At 52.2% G+C, this 21,035-nt stretch overlaps 4 protein-coding genes across 4 annotated transcripts; 3 read left to right on the top strand and 1 right to left on the bottom strand.

Moving 5' to 3' along the window:
- The first annotated feature begins 195 nt into the window (after nucleotides 1–195).
- Psf3 (DNA replication complex GINS protein Psf3) lies at nucleotides 196–1,746 on the top strand. The gene is made up of 3 exons (XM_001355576.4): nucleotides 196–376; nucleotides 439–833; nucleotides 899–1,746. The coding sequence occupies exons 1-3, from the start codon at nucleotides 283–285 to the stop codon at nucleotides 1,034–1,036; spliced, it is 627 nt and encodes a 208-aa protein (XP_001355612.2). The 5' UTR covers nucleotides 196–282; the 3' UTR covers nucleotides 1,037–1,746.
- A 350-nt stretch (nucleotides 1,747–2,096) lies between these two features.
- Nucleotides 2,097–20,821, bottom strand: LOC4815932 (ceramide synthase). Its single transcript, XM_001355577.4, has 4 exons — nucleotides 19,960–20,821; nucleotides 3,268–3,766; nucleotides 2,862–3,191; nucleotides 2,097–2,791 (listed from the first exon to the last, which is right to left on the bottom strand). Exons 1-4 carry the CDS (start codon nucleotides 20,364–20,366, stop codon nucleotides 2,657–2,659), a joined length of 1,371 nt encoding a protein of 456 aa, XP_001355613.3. The 5' UTR covers nucleotides 20,367–20,821; the 3' UTR covers nucleotides 2,097–2,656.
- Nucleotides 4,233–11,826, top strand: LOC6902207 (uncharacterized). The gene is made up of 2 exons (XM_033382492.1): nucleotides 4,233–7,923; nucleotides 8,257–11,826. The coding sequence occupies exons 1-2, from the start codon at nucleotides 4,363–4,365 to the stop codon at nucleotides 11,647–11,649; spliced, it is 6,954 nt and encodes a 2,317-aa protein (XP_033238383.1). The 5' UTR covers nucleotides 4,233–4,362; the 3' UTR covers nucleotides 11,650–11,826.
- On the top strand, nucleotides 13,276–16,169 carry LOC117184369 (proteoglycan 4). The gene has a single exon (XM_033381452.1). It carries the CDS (start codon nucleotides 13,480–13,482, stop codon nucleotides 16,042–16,044), a length of 2,565 nt encoding a protein of 854 aa, XP_033237343.1. The 5' UTR covers nucleotides 13,276–13,479; the 3' UTR covers nucleotides 16,045–16,169.
- Nucleotides 20,822–21,035: the final 214 nt, after the last annotated feature.

Genomic DNA, 21,035 nt, shown 5'->3' with positions numbered 1-21,035 from the left:
AAAAATAGTGTTTGTAAATTCTTTTTTTAAATTCATCCCCCTTTATTAACAAAAAACCCCACCTGAACTGGCGTTTGGCGCCATAAAATTCAAATTCAATCGACAGACGAGGAGCCAAAGAGAAACCCACCACGAGGTCAACGGCATGCAGTTACCCTGGCAGAGTGTGTTCGCCCAACGAGGTAGAGTCTACTTTTTCCAATTTGGTGTGCAGCCCTGGGTACCGCGCAAAGTCAGTTTTTCATTTGTTTTGACTATTTTTTAATTCATAAAAAGAGCCAGATGAACTTTTTTCCAAATTACTACTCGATCGAGGATATATTTGTAACCCAGGAGAAGGTCGAATGCAAGGTCAACACGAAGCTTCAGCGTATGGGTACGTAAATCGAGAGCATCTGCTCGATCGTATCATTTGAATGTTTTTGTGGATTTCTGTAGGCTTCTTGGATGCCGGCGCAGAGGGAGACGACTTGGAACCGGGGCGCAGCATCAATCTGCCGCTCTGGTATATCAAGGAACTGAAGGTGAACAACGCCTACTTCACCGTCTCCGTTCCCGATATCTACAAGAATGTGCATAAGGCCGTCTGTGAGGCGGAGACCACGCACATCGAACTGGGGCGACTGCATCCGTACTTTTACGAGTTTGGCCGCTATCTGACGCCCTATGACCGCAACCATGTCATCGGACGCATCATCTTTGAGACGATGCGGCAGCGTGTGCGTCATCTGCTGGACATATCGAAGAACGATGGACAAATGGCCAAGTCCGAGCTGCGTCTGGACAACATCGAGACGAAGCTACACGAGGCGGGCGTGCGAACCAATACGCAGGTAAGTTTTCCCTTTCTGAGTCCATTCCAGTGATCCATTCATGCAGCATCCCATCCCCGTTTCAGTATATCAACTGGCTGCAGATGACGGGCAATAAAATTCTCATCTCGGAGCTGGTGGAGGAGCATCAGAAGAAGCGAAAACGTGACCGCAGCGACGACGAGGGCGACAGTCTGCCCAGCAGTAAACGTGTCACCCTGTGACACACACATCCCCCAATAGTTATGAGTGTTTTTTTGTTTGTTGAAACGTTTTAGCATTTTTATTTTGTAACTCGCTGCTCGCTGCCCCGATCAGATCAGATCCTATGCATACCATGTAAATACACACACGCACACACACACACGTTTCATTGTGCCACAAAAATACAATACATTCGGTCTACGTACATATGCATAGATAGTAGTTTCAAAATACATACAGATCTATATGAGATATACATATCTATGCGTGTATATTATTGCATGCCTGTATAGCGACAGCAGGGGTTAAGTTGTGGTTGTTTGTTTTGTAAATACATATACATAGCTAAGCATTTCTGACAGGACAGAAGCACAATGCACACACGGTTAGGTACCATCTATAAACACCTACTGCTGCTCAACTCTCTCTCTCTCTCTCTCTCTCACTCACTCACTCACTCACTATCTCTTCTATCTATGTAACTCTCTCTTGCTCTTGCTCTTGCTCCTACTCTTGCGTTGGCAAAAAGCCGGAAGAACCATTGTCTTCAAACCATATATTGTATATAAATAGGTAGCGCAGCTACATACATACACACACAAATACAAATACACATACACATATAAATACAATTTCTTGTAAGCTCAATTAAAACAATTTGGTTTTGATGCACATTTCACAAATAAAACAATATCCAGCGATCGACAGATCGACAGCTCTTTCCTCTGCATTCTGATCAGTTATAGATATATGTAGATATATATATATAGTTATATGTAGTTTGTGCATAACCTCAACAATCCACAAATTTGCCAGCCTATCGATGTTTAACAGAAAAAACAAAAATAAATTTGCCTGTACCGTGTACTATTCGCCATAATGGCGAAGGGAATCCTACAACATAGTACATTCACATGTACACATGTGTTACTAATCACTTTGGCTTTTGCAAAACATATGCATACACATGGTAAATATATTCATGGAGAGAGGGAGAGATATCGAATCTCCTCCTTCTTCTTGTAACAGTTTTTAGAACATCTGTAAGCTCGCCTTTTGGGAGGGGGATAGGGCGGGGGGTTGGTGGGGCTGGCGCTTAACAATACATACATATATTTTCTGGGATTATACAATAGCGATAGCAATAATTGAATGCAACATTTTGTTCGGTTTTATCGTTTTATCGGTATATCGCCTTCGTTTTTTCTTTTTTTGGCGGGGGTGGGGGGCAAGCTCAACAACACATCATTTTAGTTTTGGTTTTTTAGGTTTTTTAGTTTTTTAATTTTTTAGTTGGGTTTTTTAAGATTTAATTTAGCTTTGATCTTTGTGTTCCTCCGTTGGTTTTTAGTACATAATGTCTTTTTGTTTAAAAACTAAATATCCGTCTGCGCGCCCAGGGTTCTCCTCCTTTGTCCTGTTTTTGTTCCAGTTTCTCTTCGGTATATCCGTGTCCGTATTTAATTCGTTGGTTATTCGGTTATAGTAGGATTATTCGGGGGTTGGGTGGGTTCGGGGCTGTGGGTTATGTAGTTGTATAAACAATAAGTGACAGCGACAGCTGTGCCTCAAAATAAATACATGGCTAGAGCTTTCCATACGCTTAGCTTAACAAAAACAAAACTAATCTTCGATTTGCACTAGTTCTTGCCATTTATTATGGCGGTGGGAGTGGGAGTGGTAGTGGTAGTGGTGGTGGTTGTTTCCGCCAGACCCGTCGCTTCCGGTGGACCATTCTTCAGTAGGGCAGGCGCCTTCCGCTTGGGCATAAAAGTCTGCGGGCAAAAAGAGAGTAACACACACGAAAATGAGCGAGATGGCAAACAGATGTAAATGCGGCATTACCTTGATAGCCCCCAATACCATCAGATAGAACCAATAGAGCTGCGGCAAGAACAGTATGGCAATGCTGACCAGACATCCCCGTGGCAGGCCGCTCATGGCCGACCATAGGCTGGCCGCCTCAATGGCAAGGCTGTAGCGCCACATCACATACGGCCACATGCAGACGCGGCACACAAAGAAGGTGGCCAGCATGAGGAGACCGTTGGCAATGTACACACGCGACTCCTTTAGCCGCATCGTGCTCAGGATGCTTCTCAGCGATACAAACGGTGTGGAGAACTCCATCATGAACATGTAGCTATAGATGCAGTGGCCACCACCACGAATGTACTGTAAAGGAAGAGGAGTGCATTGAATTATGTGTACGACTGAGCATCGAATGGGTACGCGTGTGCGTGTGCCTTACCGTGACCACCAGCAGACCAAAGGTGCCGATAAAGACGTGATGGATCATCATGACCGGATGCGTTAGCACATACTTAAGGAAGTCCCAGCGACCGTCCTTGGGTATCTGCACACAGGCCCCGTCATAGTCACAGATCTCATGGGGGGTGCTGGGAGTGCTGCCATTGTTGTTGCCACCGGCACCAGTTCCACCAGCCTCCCTGCACCTGCCATTGGTGGCCACACAGTGACCGCTCCTCACATGACCGTTCACCGTTGACATCGATGATCCCGATAAACCCTGTCCCTTGGTCAGGCGCAGCAGGTGCAGCTTGTCGGCTATCTTCTGGGTGTGCACCTTATACATGGCCCAGATGTCGTACATGAAGTATGCCGTCCCGAACCATCCGTAGGCCTCCATCAGGAAGTGCGAGGCATAAACGAATGATTTCGTGCATGTCGACTTGCAAACGATGAGGCCCACCAGAAAGGAGAACGATGCCTGGATGGCCGAAACGGTTCTGAAAATAATAGAGATATATATTATATCTACATACGTGCAATAGATAAAGATAGATACATTAATTAGTAGCGGTTATCTTGAGGTCAAAGCACGTATTCCGCGACTAAACACAACATTCCGCGCTCTATCTCTATCCCTCTCGATCTCCTGCTTTCGAGATGACGGCGGCTGTACATGAGTATTTGAGTATTTGAGCCCTGCATGAACCATGCCACCGAATCAGCGTCTTAGCTTTCTGATAACATCGAATCGCTCGCCCAAAATGGACTGAACGAAGCAGGTCTCGTTATTGTTAGTGTTTCAGATCCGAAAATTTCGGTTTTTTTTTCGCGCTCACTCCGCTTTTGACTTTCTGGGATTTTCTATTAGGGATGCGATGTGGGTGGCAGCCACTTAGCCCGGGGATATCCTTGGCCTTGGTGGAGTTTTACGTCAAAAATGAGTAGAATTTAAATAAGGATTTAAAATAAAAAAAACCTTAGACTTTCGACCGAATTTAGTTATCGGAAATAGCTCAAAATTTTATGTACGACATCAGAAACAGAGAGCGCAGAGAGTCCGTCTATAGACAGAGGAAGCCGCACCGGCCGGTAGATGGAAGCAAGAAACTGCCCGCCGGAGGTCGATCCGTGCCCCGTGCGACAATTCCTCGCACGGCAGGCCGAGGTCCAGACCAGTCAGCGCCAGAATCTGAAGCATTATCTGGAGAAGACCATGTCCGACTTCCCGCCGCCCCCAATGTCCGCCCAGAACACAACATCCGCCTCGTCCCCGCCCGGAGGATCTCGGATAGGAGAGGGCTGCCAGTGCAACGGGACAAGGCCGAGTTCGATTCTGGAGCAGCTAGTCGGCGCCGGCGGACGCAAGCAGGAGAAGCGCCTGATGGTCCCGGACCTGGCCACCGACTGGTTCCGCAAGCAGAAGGTTTTCCTCGACCAGATCAGCCCTGAGGAGTTGGCCCAGGCCCAGGCCCAGGGCCAGGACAGCTGCTGCTGCCCCGAAGATGCCGCAGAGGACCGGCTGCCAGAGAGCTGTTGCACCTGCCCGGTCAAGCAACGGATGCAATGCCATCTGAAGGCCAAGCTCGATTGCGAGTGCAGGAGCAGACGCAGGAGCAGAAGAGAGAATGCTCCAGCTAGAAGCGAACGGAAGGGCAAGAAAGTGGCCCCCAGTCAGTCTGTCACTCACTGCAAGCCAAATGTGGCAGGATGTGGGAAAGAGGGGAGCACGAAAAAGAGAAAGGCCAAGAGCAGGAGCAGGAGCAGGAGCAGGAGTAGAAGCAGGAGCAGGAGCATGGCCAAAGGCAAAGCCACCAGCAGTGGCAGTAAGGCGAGCATAGGCAAGAGCCAGGCCAAAGACAGCAGCAAGAACAGCGAGAAACGCATGGGGGCTGGCGCCCAGAGCCCCAATCGCCGGCGCATCGATCGGCGTAGGAGCTGCATATGCCTCCGGCGGAGTCCCTCGTGCCGTTGTCCCTGCCAGATTCAGTTCCAAGGCGACGGCCAGCCCATGTCCAGGGAGTGCCAGCTGGCGACGCGGCGCACAGAGCCGCTGATGCCGTGCCTGCGCAGGAAATACGAGCTGCAGCAGGCACCGCAGCGGCGACTCGAGCCGCAACACTTTCGCCGCATCTCGCCGGAGTTCTTCGGTATACTCCAGAAGTACGAGCAGGCGATGACCGAGAGCTGCCCGCTCTACGGCATCTCCATACGGCACTGGGGCGAGACGGCCCCAGTCTGCACCTGCGACGAGGATGGCAACCCAGCGAACAGGCAGTGCCTCGGCGATGAGTCGGTGCACGCAGCGGGTGCCAAGCCGCCCCGTCCGGCCCTGCTCCCCTACGAATCGGATGCGAAAATGGAAGAGGATCCGATCTGCACCGATGCCACCTGTCCTTGCCGAAACAATGATCAGTCGGATCCCACAGCGGATAGGGACCAGTGCAAGGACCGAGCTGGCCCAGTCAAGTGCCCGGAACCGGAGCCCAGCCAACCGGAGCCGGAACCACAACTGCAGCCTGTAGAGAAGCCCAAGGAGCCCGAGGGGCCGCCCACGAGGAAGCCCATATGTTGCCCGATTGAATCAGAATACCCACGGCAGAAGAGACCGAAAAAGGAGCCAGAGAAGAAGAAAAGCGGCTTCAGATGCTGCCCCTGCTGGTCCAAGGATCCCCTCAAGGGAGATGGATCGACCATCGACGGTCCTGGATCGGGAATAGAAAAGCCACCCAACGAGGAGAAGCCACAAAAAGAGAAGAAAGAAAAGAAAGAGAAAAAGAAAAAGGAAAAGAAAGAACAGAAGCCGCCCAAAGAAAAGAAGGAGAAAAAGGGAAAGAAATCCAAAAAGGACGACGACGGGAGGCGCAATCCCTTTGCGCCGCCCTCCTTTTTGGGCGGATTCGCCTACCTCTGCAGGCGCTGCATGCGGTCGGGCCGCCATCTGCTGTACAGCCACAACTCGAGCTACCAGCGCATCCGTCGCCAGAACCAGGGCTTCCCCAACGGCTGTGGCCCCCCAACCGTGGCTCCACCCCCAGCTCCAGCACTCCGAGCAGTCCCAGCTTTGTACCACATGAGTGGTGTGTGCCAGCATCAGCCCGATGTCTGGCGATTCGGGGACACGCCAGCGCCCACCCAAGAGGCAGACGACAGAGAGTCAGACACCGCATCAGCACCAGAAGCACAGCCCGAATGGGAGGAATCGGAGCATGGAGGAGGCTCCCCTCATGGCGGCAGCAGTACCACCACCTTGAGACCACACCTCAGCAGCGAGAGCTGCAGCCGAGCCCCACCAAATCCTCTCAACAGCTGTGGCACTTTCTGCACGACGGGACGGACTCAGGCGGGTGCCTGCAACCTCAAGGGTAGCCCGTCATCGGCCATCTGGACGCTGCAGAAGCGAAGCTCCAGGCCGGTGAAGCGGAGGTTTGTCAACGAGCGTTTCGGTAAAAGAAGGATGCCGGAGAGAGCCGAGAGAGCCGGAAGAGACGACAGAATTGGGAGAACGGAGAGAGCCGAGAGAAACGAGAGAACAGCACAGGCCAAGGATGCGAAGGAAGCCTCCTCCTCAAGGCTCGAGGACGACGAGGCATCGTCCTATGTGGAGGGTTTCTGCCTCAAGGTGAACAAGCATGGCACACGGGCCTGCTATCTGGCCAACGACTACATGCAGCTGATGAAGATGGTGGCCAAAAAGCGGGCCCGTTGCGTTTGCCTCAAGACCAAGAAGACCACCTGCCGCCCCAAGCCAGAGCGAGAGCCCAGTCCCAGGGCAACGGCAGCCCGAGGCCGACGAGCTTCGCCCCCGGCGGCCCAGCGCAGCAGCCCGGCTGCCCCTCGCCAAGCCCCCCGGAGTACCGGAGTCCGTTCGCAGTCCGCCGCAATGGCCAAGAGTCCAAAGCGAAAGAAAACCAAGCCTCCAGGTAACACAGCCACAGCCACAGTCCCAGATGGCGATGCTGACACTTACCAGCTCTCGGATGGGCCAAGCAGCTGTCAAGATCCGGCTGCGTGTAGTCGCAAGACCGAGAGAAAGAAAGGCCCAACCTCCCTAGGAATCTGCCCTAGGAATCAAGCCGTCAAGAAGCGACCTGCCAGAGGCTCATCGAGTCCCAGTCCCAATCAGAGTCCCGTTCGATTGAGCAGGAACGTTGAAAGAACGTCTTCATCGCCGACACGGAGTGCCAGATCTTCGGCATCGAGGAGAGCCCGTGCCACGGAGAGACAGAGGCAGGAGACTGCCATCTCGAGCAGCGACTTCGAAGAAGTCCCTCGCTCAGAGAAAATACCAGCACACACGACCCGTGGCCGAAACCCGCCGAGCGGTGCATCGGATGGGCCGGAAGCCGCACTCCAATGCCATCAATCCAATTCGTATCCGAGTGAATGCGTGTTTGCAAAATATTCCTATTCCAATCCTCGTACCGATGCCAGCCAAGATCCAACAGAGGCCAGTCCCTGGACGGAAGCGGCCCCCAAACAGGGTATTTCTGCCATAAGTTGGGGGGAGCAGGAATTCCAAAATTGTCTCGAGGGGTGCCCTGTACGCTGTGCCCAGAAGCAGTACCAGAAGCAGCAGCAGCAGTACCAGAAGCAGCAGCAACAGCAGCCACAGCAGCAGCAGCCACAGCAGCAGCAGCCACAGCAGCAGCAGCAATACCAGCAACAGCAGGAGCAGCAGCAGCAGGAGCAGCAGCAGCGGGAACAGCAGCAGCGGGAACAGCAGCAGCAGCAGTACCAGCAGCAGCGGCAGCAGTACCAGCAGCAGCGGCAGTGCCAGCAGCGGCAGTGCCAGCAGCAGGAGCAGCAGCCGCTGCAGCAGCAGCAGGAGCGACAGCAGCAGCAGCAGCAGGAGCGACAGCAGCAATGGCAGCAGTACCAGCAGCAGCGGCACTGGCAGCAGCAGGAGCAGCCGCCGCTGCAGCAGCAGCAGCAGCAGCAGCAGCGGCAGCAGCGGCACTGCCAGCAGCAGGAGCAGCCGCCGCTGCAGAAGGAGCGACAGCAGCAGCAGGAGCGACAGCAGCAGCAGGAGCGACAGCAGCAGCAGGCGGCTTCAGCTGCGACGCAGGATTCTCAGTTTGATGAGAATCAGGCTGAACGGTTCCAGGAGAGAGAGCCAGTACAAGAGAGAGCTGCACAAAATTACGAAGAGGATCCACCCAGAGGCGAATGGATCACACAGGAGAAGCAGCTTCAGCAGCAGCAGCAGCAGCCAGGACTGGTAGAATGCCGCTGTAACAAGGATGCCCCGTGCTGGAGAAATGTGAAGGAGAAGAGGCAGCCCCAGGCCTACCCACAGGCCCAGTTTCAGTCCCATTCCCCGATTTACGCACAGAAGGGCGGCTATGATCAGGATGATGAGCACTCTCAGTGGACAACGACGCTCAACGAGGAGCGGCCCACAACGAGGAAGCAGCTGAAGAGCCTGTCGCGCTCTTGCAAACTTCGAGCACCGATCGGTGGGCCCCTGCGTTGGATTGCCAATGGATTCACCAGCTCCAAAAGGAGCTCCTGCACCGAGGGAGCTGCCACGGAGAGGGAAAGACCAGCACCAGCAGCAGCAGCAGCAGCAGCACAGTCGCCACAACCGGCAGACGTCAATCAGCAGAAGCCACGAGCACCCCCCCATCGACCACCCAGAGAAGTGGGCCGTCGCTACTACTCGGAAACGCAGCCAAAAATGTGGTGCGATCAGGTGGCCAGGCTGGACGGCTTGAGCAGCTCTCGGTCGACCCACACGCGGTGCTCGATACGTGCCCTCCGCTCCAACACGAACACCATTCAGAGTCCCCTCACGCCGACACCGTCAGTAGCCAGTGTGGAGGAAGTGCCGGATAGATGGGGATTTCTGCAGTCCACGCAGCAGCAGATGCAGTCCCCTCAGCAGCAGATGCAGTCCCCGCAGCAGCAGATGCAGTCCACGCAGCAGCAGATGCAGTCCCCTCAGCAGCAGATGCAGTCCCCGCAGCAGCAGATGCCGTCTCAGAGGCAGCCAGAGACCCCGATGCAGATGCAAATGCAGCCCAGGATGGAGGCCCAATATCCCGACCAGAAGCCCAACGAAAAGAATCGCTATATGCCCCACGAGCACCGCATGGTGACTGTTGTAGGTCCTGGTCCTGGTTCTGTCATTGGCTGTGGCTTTTCCCCCAGCAAGAAAATACCCAAGCTGTTGAGCAGCCATCCGCTGGATCTGAAGCACTCGGTCGTCCAACGGCGGGAGGCCAAGAGGCCCAAATGGATGTTCCACAATCATGCGCCGCTCACGCTGCGCACGTCCCGACCACGGGCAGATGCCTACTACGAGGAAAAGCTGCGACGGCGTTGCCTCAAGTTCATTTTGAACCTCGAGCAGGACAATCCGTCGTCATTCGCAGCTCAGGGCACGAGCAGGGCGGCGATGGACCCAGCGGCAGCTCCTGCAGAGCAGACGACCTGGTATTCCGCCGAGGAGCAAGCGGAGGCGCAGGCGCACGAGCAGGAACACTATCCATCCGAGGAGCAGCAACACGAAGAGGAACTGCAACAGGAACAGGAACAGGAGCCAGTGAACGGCTTACCCGAGGACCAGGAGTGGTATGCAGAACCTGGCTATGAAGTCGATGCGGGTCCACAATGGAGCCACACGCGTCGCTCGGTCTGCGGCAGTGGGATACGTCCTGAAAATAACGCTGGAGTGTGGGTCGAGCATCCACCAGATCAATGGCAGTATCCCGAGTCGTATCGGTATGAGGACCGTCCTCCGCAGAGCCCCACATATGACCCCTACTACCGTCCTGCCACGGACAACTGGCCGCCACAAGTTCAAGGACATAATTGGGAGCCACCTTATTACCACCAGATACAGCAGTCGCAGCCGCAGCCTCCACTCCACATGAATTATCAGGAGCCACAGTCTCAGCGACAGCCCCCGTGCCGGAGCCAGAGCCAGCCACAGCCACAGCCACAGTCTGAGCGCCAGCCACGTCCTGAGCGGAGGCCACAGTCTGAGCGCCAGTCACAGCGCAAGGACCAGAGACGTCCTGAGAGGCAGTCACAGCCTGAACGCCAGTCACAGCCTGAACGCCAGTCACAGCCTGAACGCCAGTTACAGCCTGAGCGCCAGTCCTCAGCTCAGCGTCAGACTCATCCCCATCGCCAGGCGCAGGCGCAGTCGCAGCATCATCATCCTCAGCCGCATCTCCAGCGACAGGCCCAACCCCAACCCGACAACAATCCCAAGCGGCATTGGCGACTACCGAGATCAGTGTCGGAGACCAGACCCTTCTATGATGAGGTAGAAGTGAAGGACTATGCCACGGAAGTAGAGCAGCAGCCACAGAATTGGCAGACGAATGCACCACCGCCGGCGTGCATGCAACCAATGCATCACAGGAGCGTGGCACGTTCTTCTGCTTCCTCTGGCAGGGCGGCTGCACATCGTAGTCCCCGTCGATCCTCCAGACACCAGGCAGCACATCGGCAGGGTGGGGGTACGGCCGGTGCCATAACCGCAGCCGCACTGGGACTGAGGGGCTTGGTCCAAGCCTTAGGCGGACCCAGATACGCGAGGAAACCATCGCCGGGCTCTGGCGCATCTCCAGATGGAGAGGCTACGACCATATCTTCGATTGAGGCGGGCTTTCCTCGTCTAGTACCCATGAATTACTCAAAGGAGCAGCTTCCCTTCACGGTGGATCCAGCAACAGAGCATCGCGAGGCGGCAGCACCAACAGCGGCAAATTCAGTCCGCAGCTATGGCCTTGTGTCGGGCCGGGAGCAGCGAACCCGGACATACCCCGTGCAGGAACGACCTTCGACCCTTCCGGCCCGTTCCAGCCGTTTCAATAGCTACTCGAAGCCTCCACTGTCCATGGACAACGAGCGGAGAACCCTGTCCCTGTTCGCTGTGCCCACATCCAGCAGCAATCTGGCGTGGCGAGCCGAGGCGACAGCCGCCAGACCGATAACGAAATCGAGAATGCCAGGCGGTCAAGAGGAGCAACGCATGCCGCCTCCAGTCTCGGTTCTCTCCGATCTGGACTTTCACACACACTCCACATCACACAACAGCAGCCTCTCCACATCGGGAGGCTATCAAGCACCGTCCCCGTCCAGGGCTCAGTCCGAGGCCGGAACCGCACCGCTGGCCGTATTCCTGGACAACTTTCGAGCCAGAAATGTACTGGTTCTGCCCGCCAAGTCCTGCCCTTCGTCCGAGATACCGGCCCGCGGAAGCGGAAGGGAGAAGACGAAGGCGAAGGATGAACAGGGACCCACTCAAGGAAATCGCTGGTTTCCAGCTACACCGCTGGTCATTCCGCCCACCTACAATGCCCTGCTCGAGGAGCAGATACTTCAGGAATATCTGCCCACGCCCAAATGCAGGCGCTCCAGGTCTTGAATGATCCCACGATCCCAAAGCAATCAGTTCTCCGAGAATCCATAGCCAAAGCCATAGCCATAGCCACAGCCACAGAGTACCTCATGTATAGCCTGAATCTGGATCTGGATCTCAGCTAAAACTCCACAATGCTCGTTTCAAATAAAAAACAAATAAATAGCGGCTGTTTCCTTCAAACAAAAGATATGGCTTTTATTTCTGGGACAGCAAAATGGATTTGCAGATGATCAATTGTCCTCCTCAGTTTGTGGACGGAAATACCCTGGCTATGCGAAGTGAATTTCCCTTTTCGATGTGTAATCACGGGCGTGGTTGTCGAGTTTATATGTACAAGCACTTCAGATTATTCCCTGTGTCATGTCCTGACTGTCCTGAGCTTCTGCTGTCTGCGTACTTTCTTCGTAGGTGCCTCTTGGCGCTTTGTCTCCGTTTCGTTTGATGGCCGTTACTCTTGTCAGTTGCCTATTCCACTGCCGCACTTGTGTAGGTGAGAGTATTCGTGATCGGATCGACAGAATCGCTCAGAGAGGGTTCACAAGTCTTGGAAGTCCACTTTAGGCTGAGGCTGATTTGGTAGTCGCCTTCTTTACGGCCTCCTCCTCGGTGAGGTCTGGCAGATATGCCGGTACTTGCGGGCATTGTTGAGACGAGCGACACAGGCATCTTGCCGAATGAGGCCACAGACGAGTATGGCCACCGCAGTATGGAGGCCGTGTAGACAAGCCAGCCGACATCAACGGCTGCGTTGACGCGGGTATTGAGGATCTTCAGCATCCACAAGAGGCACCCGTACTGGTCCCTCTGCAGCACCAGGTCCAGCGGATCGCACCGGTCGTAGATGCTGTCGTTGATGGCTAGATCTTGCGCCTCCGTGTACGGGGCCTTCAAGCCCTCCAGCGCGGCGCTGTTTCTGTGGCACGAATTTATTGGGTTCATGGCCTGGACTTTCTCAGGTTAAATTCGAATCAAAGTCAAAGGCATGCTCAGTTTCGTTCACATCCCATACGATATCCCAATCGTATCTCCCACTGCTGAGAGGATAGCCTTCTAATAATCCTCTTCATAATCGTTGTTCCGCTCAAGAGTGATTCACTTTCATTGTTCTTCAGGGTTCCAGCTTAGCGAATTTCCCATACGAGAAACGAGGGAATCGGAATGTATCGATGTACCGGAATGATATCGATATCTGCGTGAAGCTACTTGCTTACTGAAAAGAATACTGTAAAATGCTGGTTGTGCCAGTAATTTCGCCCCATTAGCTGCAATTATCCGCATAAAGATCAAGCATTTGTCTATTAGATTCAATAAAAATCAAGTGGATGGAAAAGCGAATTGGAAAAGATAGAAAGATACGGTCGGGAACAGCTGTTCGAGCAGCTGCAGTGCATTCCGTAAAGGCCACGCCCCCCCCAGAGCGTCTCTGGAGGACCTCCCGCAGAGTATGTCTGCCTCCCCTGCTGTTTTCTGACGAGACTTGGGGACAGCGGCTGAAGTGGTTCTTGACAGGAGCTTCAAAATGCTACTGGAAATGGAACTTGTCCGGAAAAGAGTCGCCTCCATTGACGATTGCCGTTTCCGTTTGAAAACAGAATCTTTTCGAATTTCTAGTAGGCCGATATTTGGTAATCAAGCCATCCCGTAGGCGGAACAAAGGGCACATCACATTGTTATTACTACGCTTCTCCTCTACAAATCAGTATGTTAGAGCATTCGATAAAAATTTCTCAAAATTAAAAGCGCTTTTATCCATTTAAGAAACATTCAAATTACGTACAAAAAAAAGTTAATAATTGAAAAACATTTAGTAAATTGTTCGTTAGATTTTCTGAGATGTCGAAGATCACGGAGACCAGGGGACGCAACGGGAAATTCTTCCAGTACGTGTGCCCCCCAGTTCGGCAGGGGTCGTGTCCTCCAGTGGCCGCCAGGCTTCCTCCCTTAGAGGCGCTCAGCGGGGAGAGGAAGCGACAGACGAACCTGGAAAGAAAGGCAAGAAGGCCAGTGGCCGGAGGAAGAGGAGGAGTTGGCATTCGCGGAATTGGGTCTACAGGCGGCGTAGGTGGAGCAGCAGCACCCCTCCCAGTCGCACGTCATGGAGGAGGAGGAGGAGGAGGAGGCGGTGTTCCACTTCGGCGCCGTAGTCCTAGTCCTGCTCGTGCTCGTGCTCCTGCTCCACCCCCACGGCGTAGAAAGCTCCAACATCTGACGCCACGCCTGCCCCGTTTGGCGGACACCGCAGTGGTCGAATGGATCATGAGTCCCTGCCAGAACTTTGAGCAGGACAGCGATTCGGCCTCGGAAGAGGACGATCCCCAGCCGACCGGCAGTCGAGCGCTCAAGGAGTGTCGATTGCCACGACGACAGATCGAATCGCACGCCTACTTCGTCCCTAGCCAGCGGATCATGCAGGTCGCGGAGCTCAAGAAGGCCCAGGTATGGCCATTCCTGGCGAAGAAGGAGCGCCTCGAACAGCAGACCATCGCCAAGCAAACAGACAAGCCTTTGTTGGATCCGCAATCAGTCGCCAAGTCTTCAACCGATTCGGATCCGGGTCCGCTGGTCAAGGCTTCAACCGATGCGAAATCGGAACTGGAAACGCAACCCGAATCCGAGTCCGAACCCGAGCCCGGACCAGAGCCGGCCGCTGTCCGTGATGCCGCCGCGGCCGCGCCAACGGCTGGCCACATCTCTGGCTGCCAAAGCCAGAGCCAGAGTCACGACAGTTGGTACAGCATCAGTAGCATCAGTAGCATCAGCAGCGCCAGCAGTGCCAGCCAGCCCCGACAATCATCAGCGGCGGCCAGGCCGTGGTCCAGGACAGGCCTCGTGGCGGGCAACTCTAAGGCCCTCAAGCTGACATCGACGGTGATCAAGATTATTCCCAATGCCACGACTGAGTCCCCGGTGCAGCCACCGAGGGTTGCAGCTGCCTCCTGCGCTGCTGCCGCCTCGGAAATGGAGACGAAGAGCCGACCTACGAGGCAACAGCAGCCTCAAGCCGCCTCCAAGAAGCAAACGACAGCCAGGACTGACGCTGATCCATTAGGGGAGCCAACAAATGTGCTGCTAATGGCTACGGCACCACACAAGCCACCAGTGGAGAGCCAGTCGAGAAGTTGTCCCTCAAAGACCCCACAAGCAAAGCCTCGGCCCAGGTCTCCGGTGATCCGAGTCCGGACCCAGACCCAGACCCAGAACCAGAACCCACCCAGCACGACGCCCTTCTGCATGGCTCTGACTTCAGCAATATCTGCCAGGCCTCAACCTCAACGTCAACCTCAGCCTCAGCTTCAACATACTCCACCATCAGCACCTGTTCCTCCTCCGATCTCGTCCAAAATTGTCCGCATGAACCAGCACAAGGTGCCGCGCACCGCCGAGGACGGAATCGACATGAGCTACCAGTATTTTGTGTCCATTCCGTTGAAGCGCGGCAAGAAAGCCCAGACCGTGCGCTATCTGTACCGGCCGATGGTGAAGAGCCTGAATCCGACCGTTCGGCGCTCCAGTCTCAAGCGTAATAAGAAGAAGAAGGGCCAGCAGGCCGCGGACAAGTCCGAAGAGGAACAGGGGCCACAAGTGATCCTAGTGGAGCCTGTGGCAGAGCCAGAGGTAAAGGAGGTGAACGAGTTCAAGGCGCCGGCCCTCAAAGTGGACCGTAAGTACATGCCGATGCTGAAGATGCTCTCTCAGATACCTTATCCGTCGGAGACCGACCCGAAGCCGACGCCGAAGCCCAAGTCACACAAGGCATCGCAGCACAAGGAGTCAGAGGCAGATGAAGATCCTCAACTGACACAAGGAGAGTCACAAGGAGATCATCAAGTGGCAAAGGCAGATCATCAAGATCGTCAAGTGCCGAATCCTGAGACATCGACATCTCTGGAGGCTGGAGGCGATTCCAGTCCCAAGAAGCACAGCACGCCGATCCGACGTTTTCGGCCTATGCGTAAGGTACTGGTCGACTTTAAGCCCGAAGCAACGCGTTTGGATTCGATTGCCGGTACCCAGATCTCCTATCACGCTCCTCTCCGCTTAATGCGGCGCTTGAAGGGGGGAGAAGCGCCCAAACGAAGCGCTACTCCGGACCATTCCAAGCAGGTGATCAAAAAGCCTATGGACACCGTAGAGAGAATTCAAAAATCCGTCAGCTTTCAATTGTCCGATGCCAAGAGCAGCAGCAGCAGTAGCATCAGCATCAGACTGACGAACAGCAAGGAACATCTCAACAGCTTCAAGATCGATGAGCCGGAGCCGGAGCCAGAGCCAGCCTCAGTGCTGGTTCCAGTCCCAGTTCCAGTCCGTGACAAACGCAAGGCCAAGAAGAAGGTAGTCCGGAAGAACAAGACGAATACAAACACGAACAAGAACAGGAAAAAGAAGGCCACCAAATAAAGGGCCTCCTCAACAGCATCCTTCAACGGTGATGGCGATGCCAGTCAGGTTTCGAATTCGGTTTGTCCTTTAGATTAAACGAGGCTTTCCAACGATTAAATAGTTCAATTCGGACCAAATTTGGAGTTGCCTTCTGCTTTGTTTTTGTTTGGGTTTTGTAGCTTTCAACCCAATATGACGATGACCTCACGCCTCCATGGGCGCAGCACCTGCAAAGGTCAGGGTTCGGGACTCTTGGGTTTCATTACATTAAGTTTTCGCCCCGCAGGAGCGCCAGCTGAATGTAAGATTGTCTGTCATTAGCGCTTGTTTGGGTGCGATGGGGCGGGGGATTGGATGGGCGAGATTGGGGTTGGAGTGGACTGCGGGGAAAACAATTTCCCCAAATGAAGGCACTTTTTAAGCTCCACCCCAAGAACCTCGGATTGAAGTCATACAAAAAATACCATTACCAAAAAAATACCAACGAAATACGAAAATTTCATTAGATGCGCATTTATACTTCCAGAATAACAGAATTTGCCACAGCTCAATGATTCCAATCGCACGAGACTGGCAAACAGCTGGTTTTAGTAGATCCAGACCCCAATCATAATTAAAATTCAATGATTCTTTTTTACAGCTGTAAAGCTTTGATTCGTATCTTCTGGAATACTTGAACTTAATCTGGTTATCTATTCGTTTTCGCTTTCAAGAGTATTACACTTTGTTTCGGTTTCATATTGCCGCTAGTGCTCGGAGTACTCTCCGTGTCTGTCCGCCTCTGAGCGCGGGCTCTACACCAGAACAAATACACGTACAAAGAGCTCGATACACGACATCTCAACAGGTTCAAAGTGGCTTTTTGTAGTAGCTAATTAGACCCACAACTGGTCCCCTTTTTGCTCAATAAAAATGTACACTGCGTCTCAAAAGTGCATCAAGTATCACAATATCTGCTCGTCAAGATGATGCATCGAAAAGAAAAAGATAGATTACGCTTAATAGAGTAATTTATTGAATCGTCTAGTATTTGTCTACGGCCGCTCGACACAGAGATTTCCAAGTAGACTTTGAACTAATGGATGTATTTCATGGGAATAGGATTAGATTGGGAATGATATCCTATAGAAATTATAGGTCTGTTCAATGACCAATAAAATGTCCAGGGGCTAGAGTGCAGATAGTATAATAAAAAATAGTACTCAAAAAAAGAAGAGATTTTAATTTTACAAATTATCATAGATTATACGATTTTGGAACTAATTTGATTGCACTCAAAATATAATTATAATCGTGATTGGTATAATGATTAATAATGAATCGCACTGTAACGCGCACATGTACACATTGTATACTCAATTAGACGTGATTCCGCCTCGTAAATACCGTGCCAAGTGCCCATTGAACCTTGACGTTCGCCGGCCTGCCCCACCCCTTCCACCTTCCACCTTCCTCTTCCCCCTTAACCCAACCTAGTACAATACACACTCAAACAAGCCCTCGAAGCTTGAAGCTCGCAGCTCGGACTCGAACTCGAACAGAAACCGTAGAAAATAGAACTGAAGCCTCTGCGCCGCATTTCGTCGTATCGAATGGAGACATTAGTTCCAATTAGAATCACCAGCCGTTCTAGCTAATGAACGGTCCCAAAGGTGACAATGTGTGTGGTCCGGGCGTGCCTTTTACTACCTTCGATATAAAGAGACATACATATACTTATACTGGGTACATGCATATGTACAGCAGTGTACTTTATAGTATATTAGAGGTGTCTGTGTGCATGTCTATGGCGTTTTGGGACTCACAAATTCACGACAATCAAGGGCAATTGGAACTGTATATGATTTTGATATCGGTTAGTGGGCCGGGCCCGAAAATCGAGTACAGTCTCAGTCCCAATGGAAATAAAATCCAACAACAGCCGGGGATCTAATTAAGATTTATGATGAATGTCAAGGCGACATTCGGGAAGTGGAGAAACGGCAGAGGGAAAGGAAAATTTGTGGCACAATGGCACTTAAAAGCCCTCTCCAAGCTGTTCTACGACGTTATATACCCGACTTTGATTATGCCGAGTGGCGAGTGGCACGAGCGGTGGGGTACGGCGAGTGCCGAGTGGTTAGTGTGACGAGTGGGGGGTTTGGCGAGTGGCTAGTAGCGGGTGGCCGAGTGCCGAGGCCACTTTCCCGTAAGCATCTAAAGACAACGTGACGCTTATCTACCCACACACACACACACACAAACACACCCACACACACGCTCACTAACACAAACCCCTTAATCGATTCCGATAAGCGAGACACACACACACATATGCAGATTGATGGGGTTCGTTCCATAGAGAGACAGACAGAAAGACGAGCGGGAGGGACAGCAGGCAGCAACAGAGGAGAGCAGAGCAGACCAGAGATAGACAGGGCCAGGGCTTTACTGATTGTCTTATCAGGACGGATGTGAATTGGGGCTGTTAGAACTAGAACAGTGACCCGTAATAGGCTCAGAATATCATTAACTGATTTCGAATTTAAAGCATTTTTTGAAGAAACCGCAAAACAAAATTGAACACTTTAAAATTTTGTTTTTGAGGTATGAAAGTGTAAATTTTGAAATTTCATTAATACTATTTCCACCGATTATTCCAATGTAAACTACCGACAATAAATGAAGCTAATTTGTTCAAAGAATATCCATTTTGCAATCAACTATTTACCTGCTTTAGAAGCTTATCAGCACATAGTATGAATCATATTACAAGCTAAAATAGACAAAAAAAGAACTGAGACCACGAGTGTAAATGAGTCATTCAGTCGTTATAGGACTGATGATGAAGTCTTCAGTGGTTCCAGTAAAATTCTGAAAAACTTGAGAAAGATCTACAAAATCACGTATGATTTGCCTAATGGCTTGGTATTATCTCGTTGTGGATGATTGAACAAATTCTAGCTGTACACAGAGATCGGGTTGTATAACACCACCCGGTCCGTTCCGTTCCGTTCCTCTCCGTTCCTATCATCAGATCATGTAATCGCTATTCAGCCAGAGATCTCTCTGGGTAGAGAGCATAGAAATGAGAGAGTGAGGGCATAGCAATAGGGGGAACCGCAATTTAAGCGCGTTAAACAGTTCTACACACAGTTTAATTAACACTCAGAGCCGGGGGAATGCATTGGATGGGGACATAAGAGACACTTCGAGTGAAGACTATTCCAAAAGTGAAATCGTTTCGAATGTTACATTGTGATGGATATACCGAGTAACCCGATGACACATTTCGGTTAAGAACCGTTTCGCTACCCGCACAAGTAATGATTTCATTCCGAGAGACATGTTTGCCTTGAAGCCAGAACCCGTTTTTGAATGCACCGAACACCCCCGGCCTCAGCCGCAGCCCCATCGCCGTAACCATCCCTCCCCCCTTTTCAGAACAGAGAGGCGCACGTCTCCCAGCCTCCCAGCCTCCCAGCCACCCAGAGACCTTGACCCGGATGAAAGAGAGATGCGATGCAACGCCATACCGATGATGAAATGAATTCGAGAGAAAAGCCTAAGAAATTCCCGAACCGAAAAATTTCCGCAGGCAATGTCAGGGCCAAGTGCGCGTCCAGCTGGATATATATGCATACGAACAGGGGGAATATATATATATATATATATATATCTAAATATATATACCAAAATGATGATGCGTGTGCGTGTGAATGCGTGGGTGCGGACTGCACTCGACGCGAGAAAATCAATAGAGATATGCATCGAGAGATGCCGCTCGCCCATAACACACAGACACACACACGCACACACTCCCGCGCGCACTTTGATACGGGGCACATGGACACGCACCCACATCATGCAGCGGGGGCGGCACACCCTCATGGCAACAAGACCAAGGACGAAGAGACCCTTATGGTTAGGGATAAAACACGCACACACACTCACTTGTTGGTAATTTCCAGGACATCGGACATCATGAGGCGATACTTGCGTCGAAACTCCTGACCGCGCCGCGTCTCCAGCAGATATTTATTGCAGAAATCCGTCAGCGAAATAAAGTAGATGAATCCCAGGGACGTCAGAAAGAGTCCCCGCTGCAGTGTGATTCTGTCGGTGGTGTTCGGTATCTGCCAGAGGCTGCCGCAGGCCAGTCCCATCGACCCAATGGAGAAGGCCAGCGAGAAATAGCAACCGCGACGCGGCCTGGCCGGTGCTTTTGCATCGGTCCCATCATCCTGGCTGCAGGCGGATGCTGCTGTTGCACTTCCAATGCCATGCCCTTTCACATGCTCTGGCTCGCCCGAGGGCACCGACGGGGTTGACGGCGACTGGCCGTTGCGTCTTAGATGCATCTTCCTCCTGGGGGGTGGGGGTTTGGCGGAGAATACTTTTATTATGGCGCCTCTGATTATGGCCGATCCGGATTGGGAGATCGATATGGGGGGCTGGCTGCCTCACAACCTGTTGCCTGGACGGTGGCTGGGCTGACTGCGGCGTGCTGGCTGATCGGGGCGGACTAGGCGTGACACGGTTGCATTGCGGCAAAAAAAAAACAACAATTGTAAACTATACATATGTGCATATATGTGTCGGGTGTCTTTTTAACTGTGGTGTTCTGCCGAGCCACCAACGTGCAGCTGCCGCGATGCCAGGTGCAAATTTTTGCAAATATATTGTTTATCAATATATTTTTGAGGGAATATATCAACTAGCAACGGACTTTTCTGAATTCAGAAAAAAATTCGACACTCTGTTGTTGTTTCATTATTCGCGATTGACCATTTTGTGCGGACTTATCGATCAAATATACCGTCCGACCCTCAGAAATATACCAGAATATACCGTCTAATTTTCAAAATATACCGTGACTATACTGACGAAATCAAGTTATATTATACATATTCCCCGTTTTTGATATTCCGTCGAATATTACTAGCTAGATAGAACCCTCAGCCCTGCCCACATAATTTTATCCAATTACTGAATTTATTTTCTACTTGACTGGCTTATTTAAAGTTCTC

Source organism: Drosophila pseudoobscura, chromosome X (assembly GCF_009870125.1).
Source record: "Drosophila pseudoobscura strain MV-25-SWS-2005 chromosome X, UCI_Dpse_MV25, whole genome shotgun sequence".
Lineage (NCBI taxonomy): Eukaryota > Metazoa > Arthropoda > Insecta > Diptera > Drosophilidae > Drosophila > Drosophila pseudoobscura.
This window is presented reverse-complemented; position numbering and strand designations above follow the sequence as displayed.

Excerpts from the sequence above, each read along its gene's own strand:
- LOC4815932 (XM_001355577.4), bottom strand. The coding sequence starts at position 20,366 with ATGCATCTAAGACGCAACGGCCAGTCGCCGTCAACCCCGTCGGTGCCC. Across the intron at positions 3,767-19,959 it reads GTCCTGGAAATTACCAACAA|AACCGTTTCGGCCATCCAGG; the intron begins GTGAGTGTGTGT and ends TATTATTTTCAG. Across the intron at positions 3,192-3,267 it reads TTGGTCTGCTGGTGGTCACG|TACATTCGTGGTGGTGGCCA; the intron begins GTAAGGCACACG and ends CTTCCTTTACAG.
- LOC6902207 (XM_033382492.1), top strand. The coding sequence starts at position 4,363 with ATGGAAGCAAGAAACTGCCCGCCGGAGGTCGATCCGTGCCCCGTGCGA. Across the intron at positions 7,924-8,256 it reads AGCCACAGCAGCAGCAGCAA|AAGGAGCGACAGCAGCAGCA; the intron begins TACCAGCAACAG and ends CCGCCGCTGCAG.
- Psf3 (XM_001355576.4), top strand. The coding sequence starts at position 283 with ATGAACTTTTTTCCAAATTACTACTCGATCGAGGATATATTTGTAACC. Across the intron at positions 377-438 it reads CACGAAGCTTCAGCGTATGG|GCTTCTTGGATGCCGGCGCA; the intron begins GTACGTAAATCG and ends GGATTTCTGTAG. Across the intron at positions 834-898 it reads GCGTGCGAACCAATACGCAG|TATATCAACTGGCTGCAGAT; the intron begins GTAAGTTTTCCC and ends TCCCCGTTTCAG.
- LOC117184369 (XM_033381452.1), top strand. The coding sequence starts at position 13,480 with ATGTCGAAGATCACGGAGACCAGGGGACGCAACGGGAAATTCTTCCAG.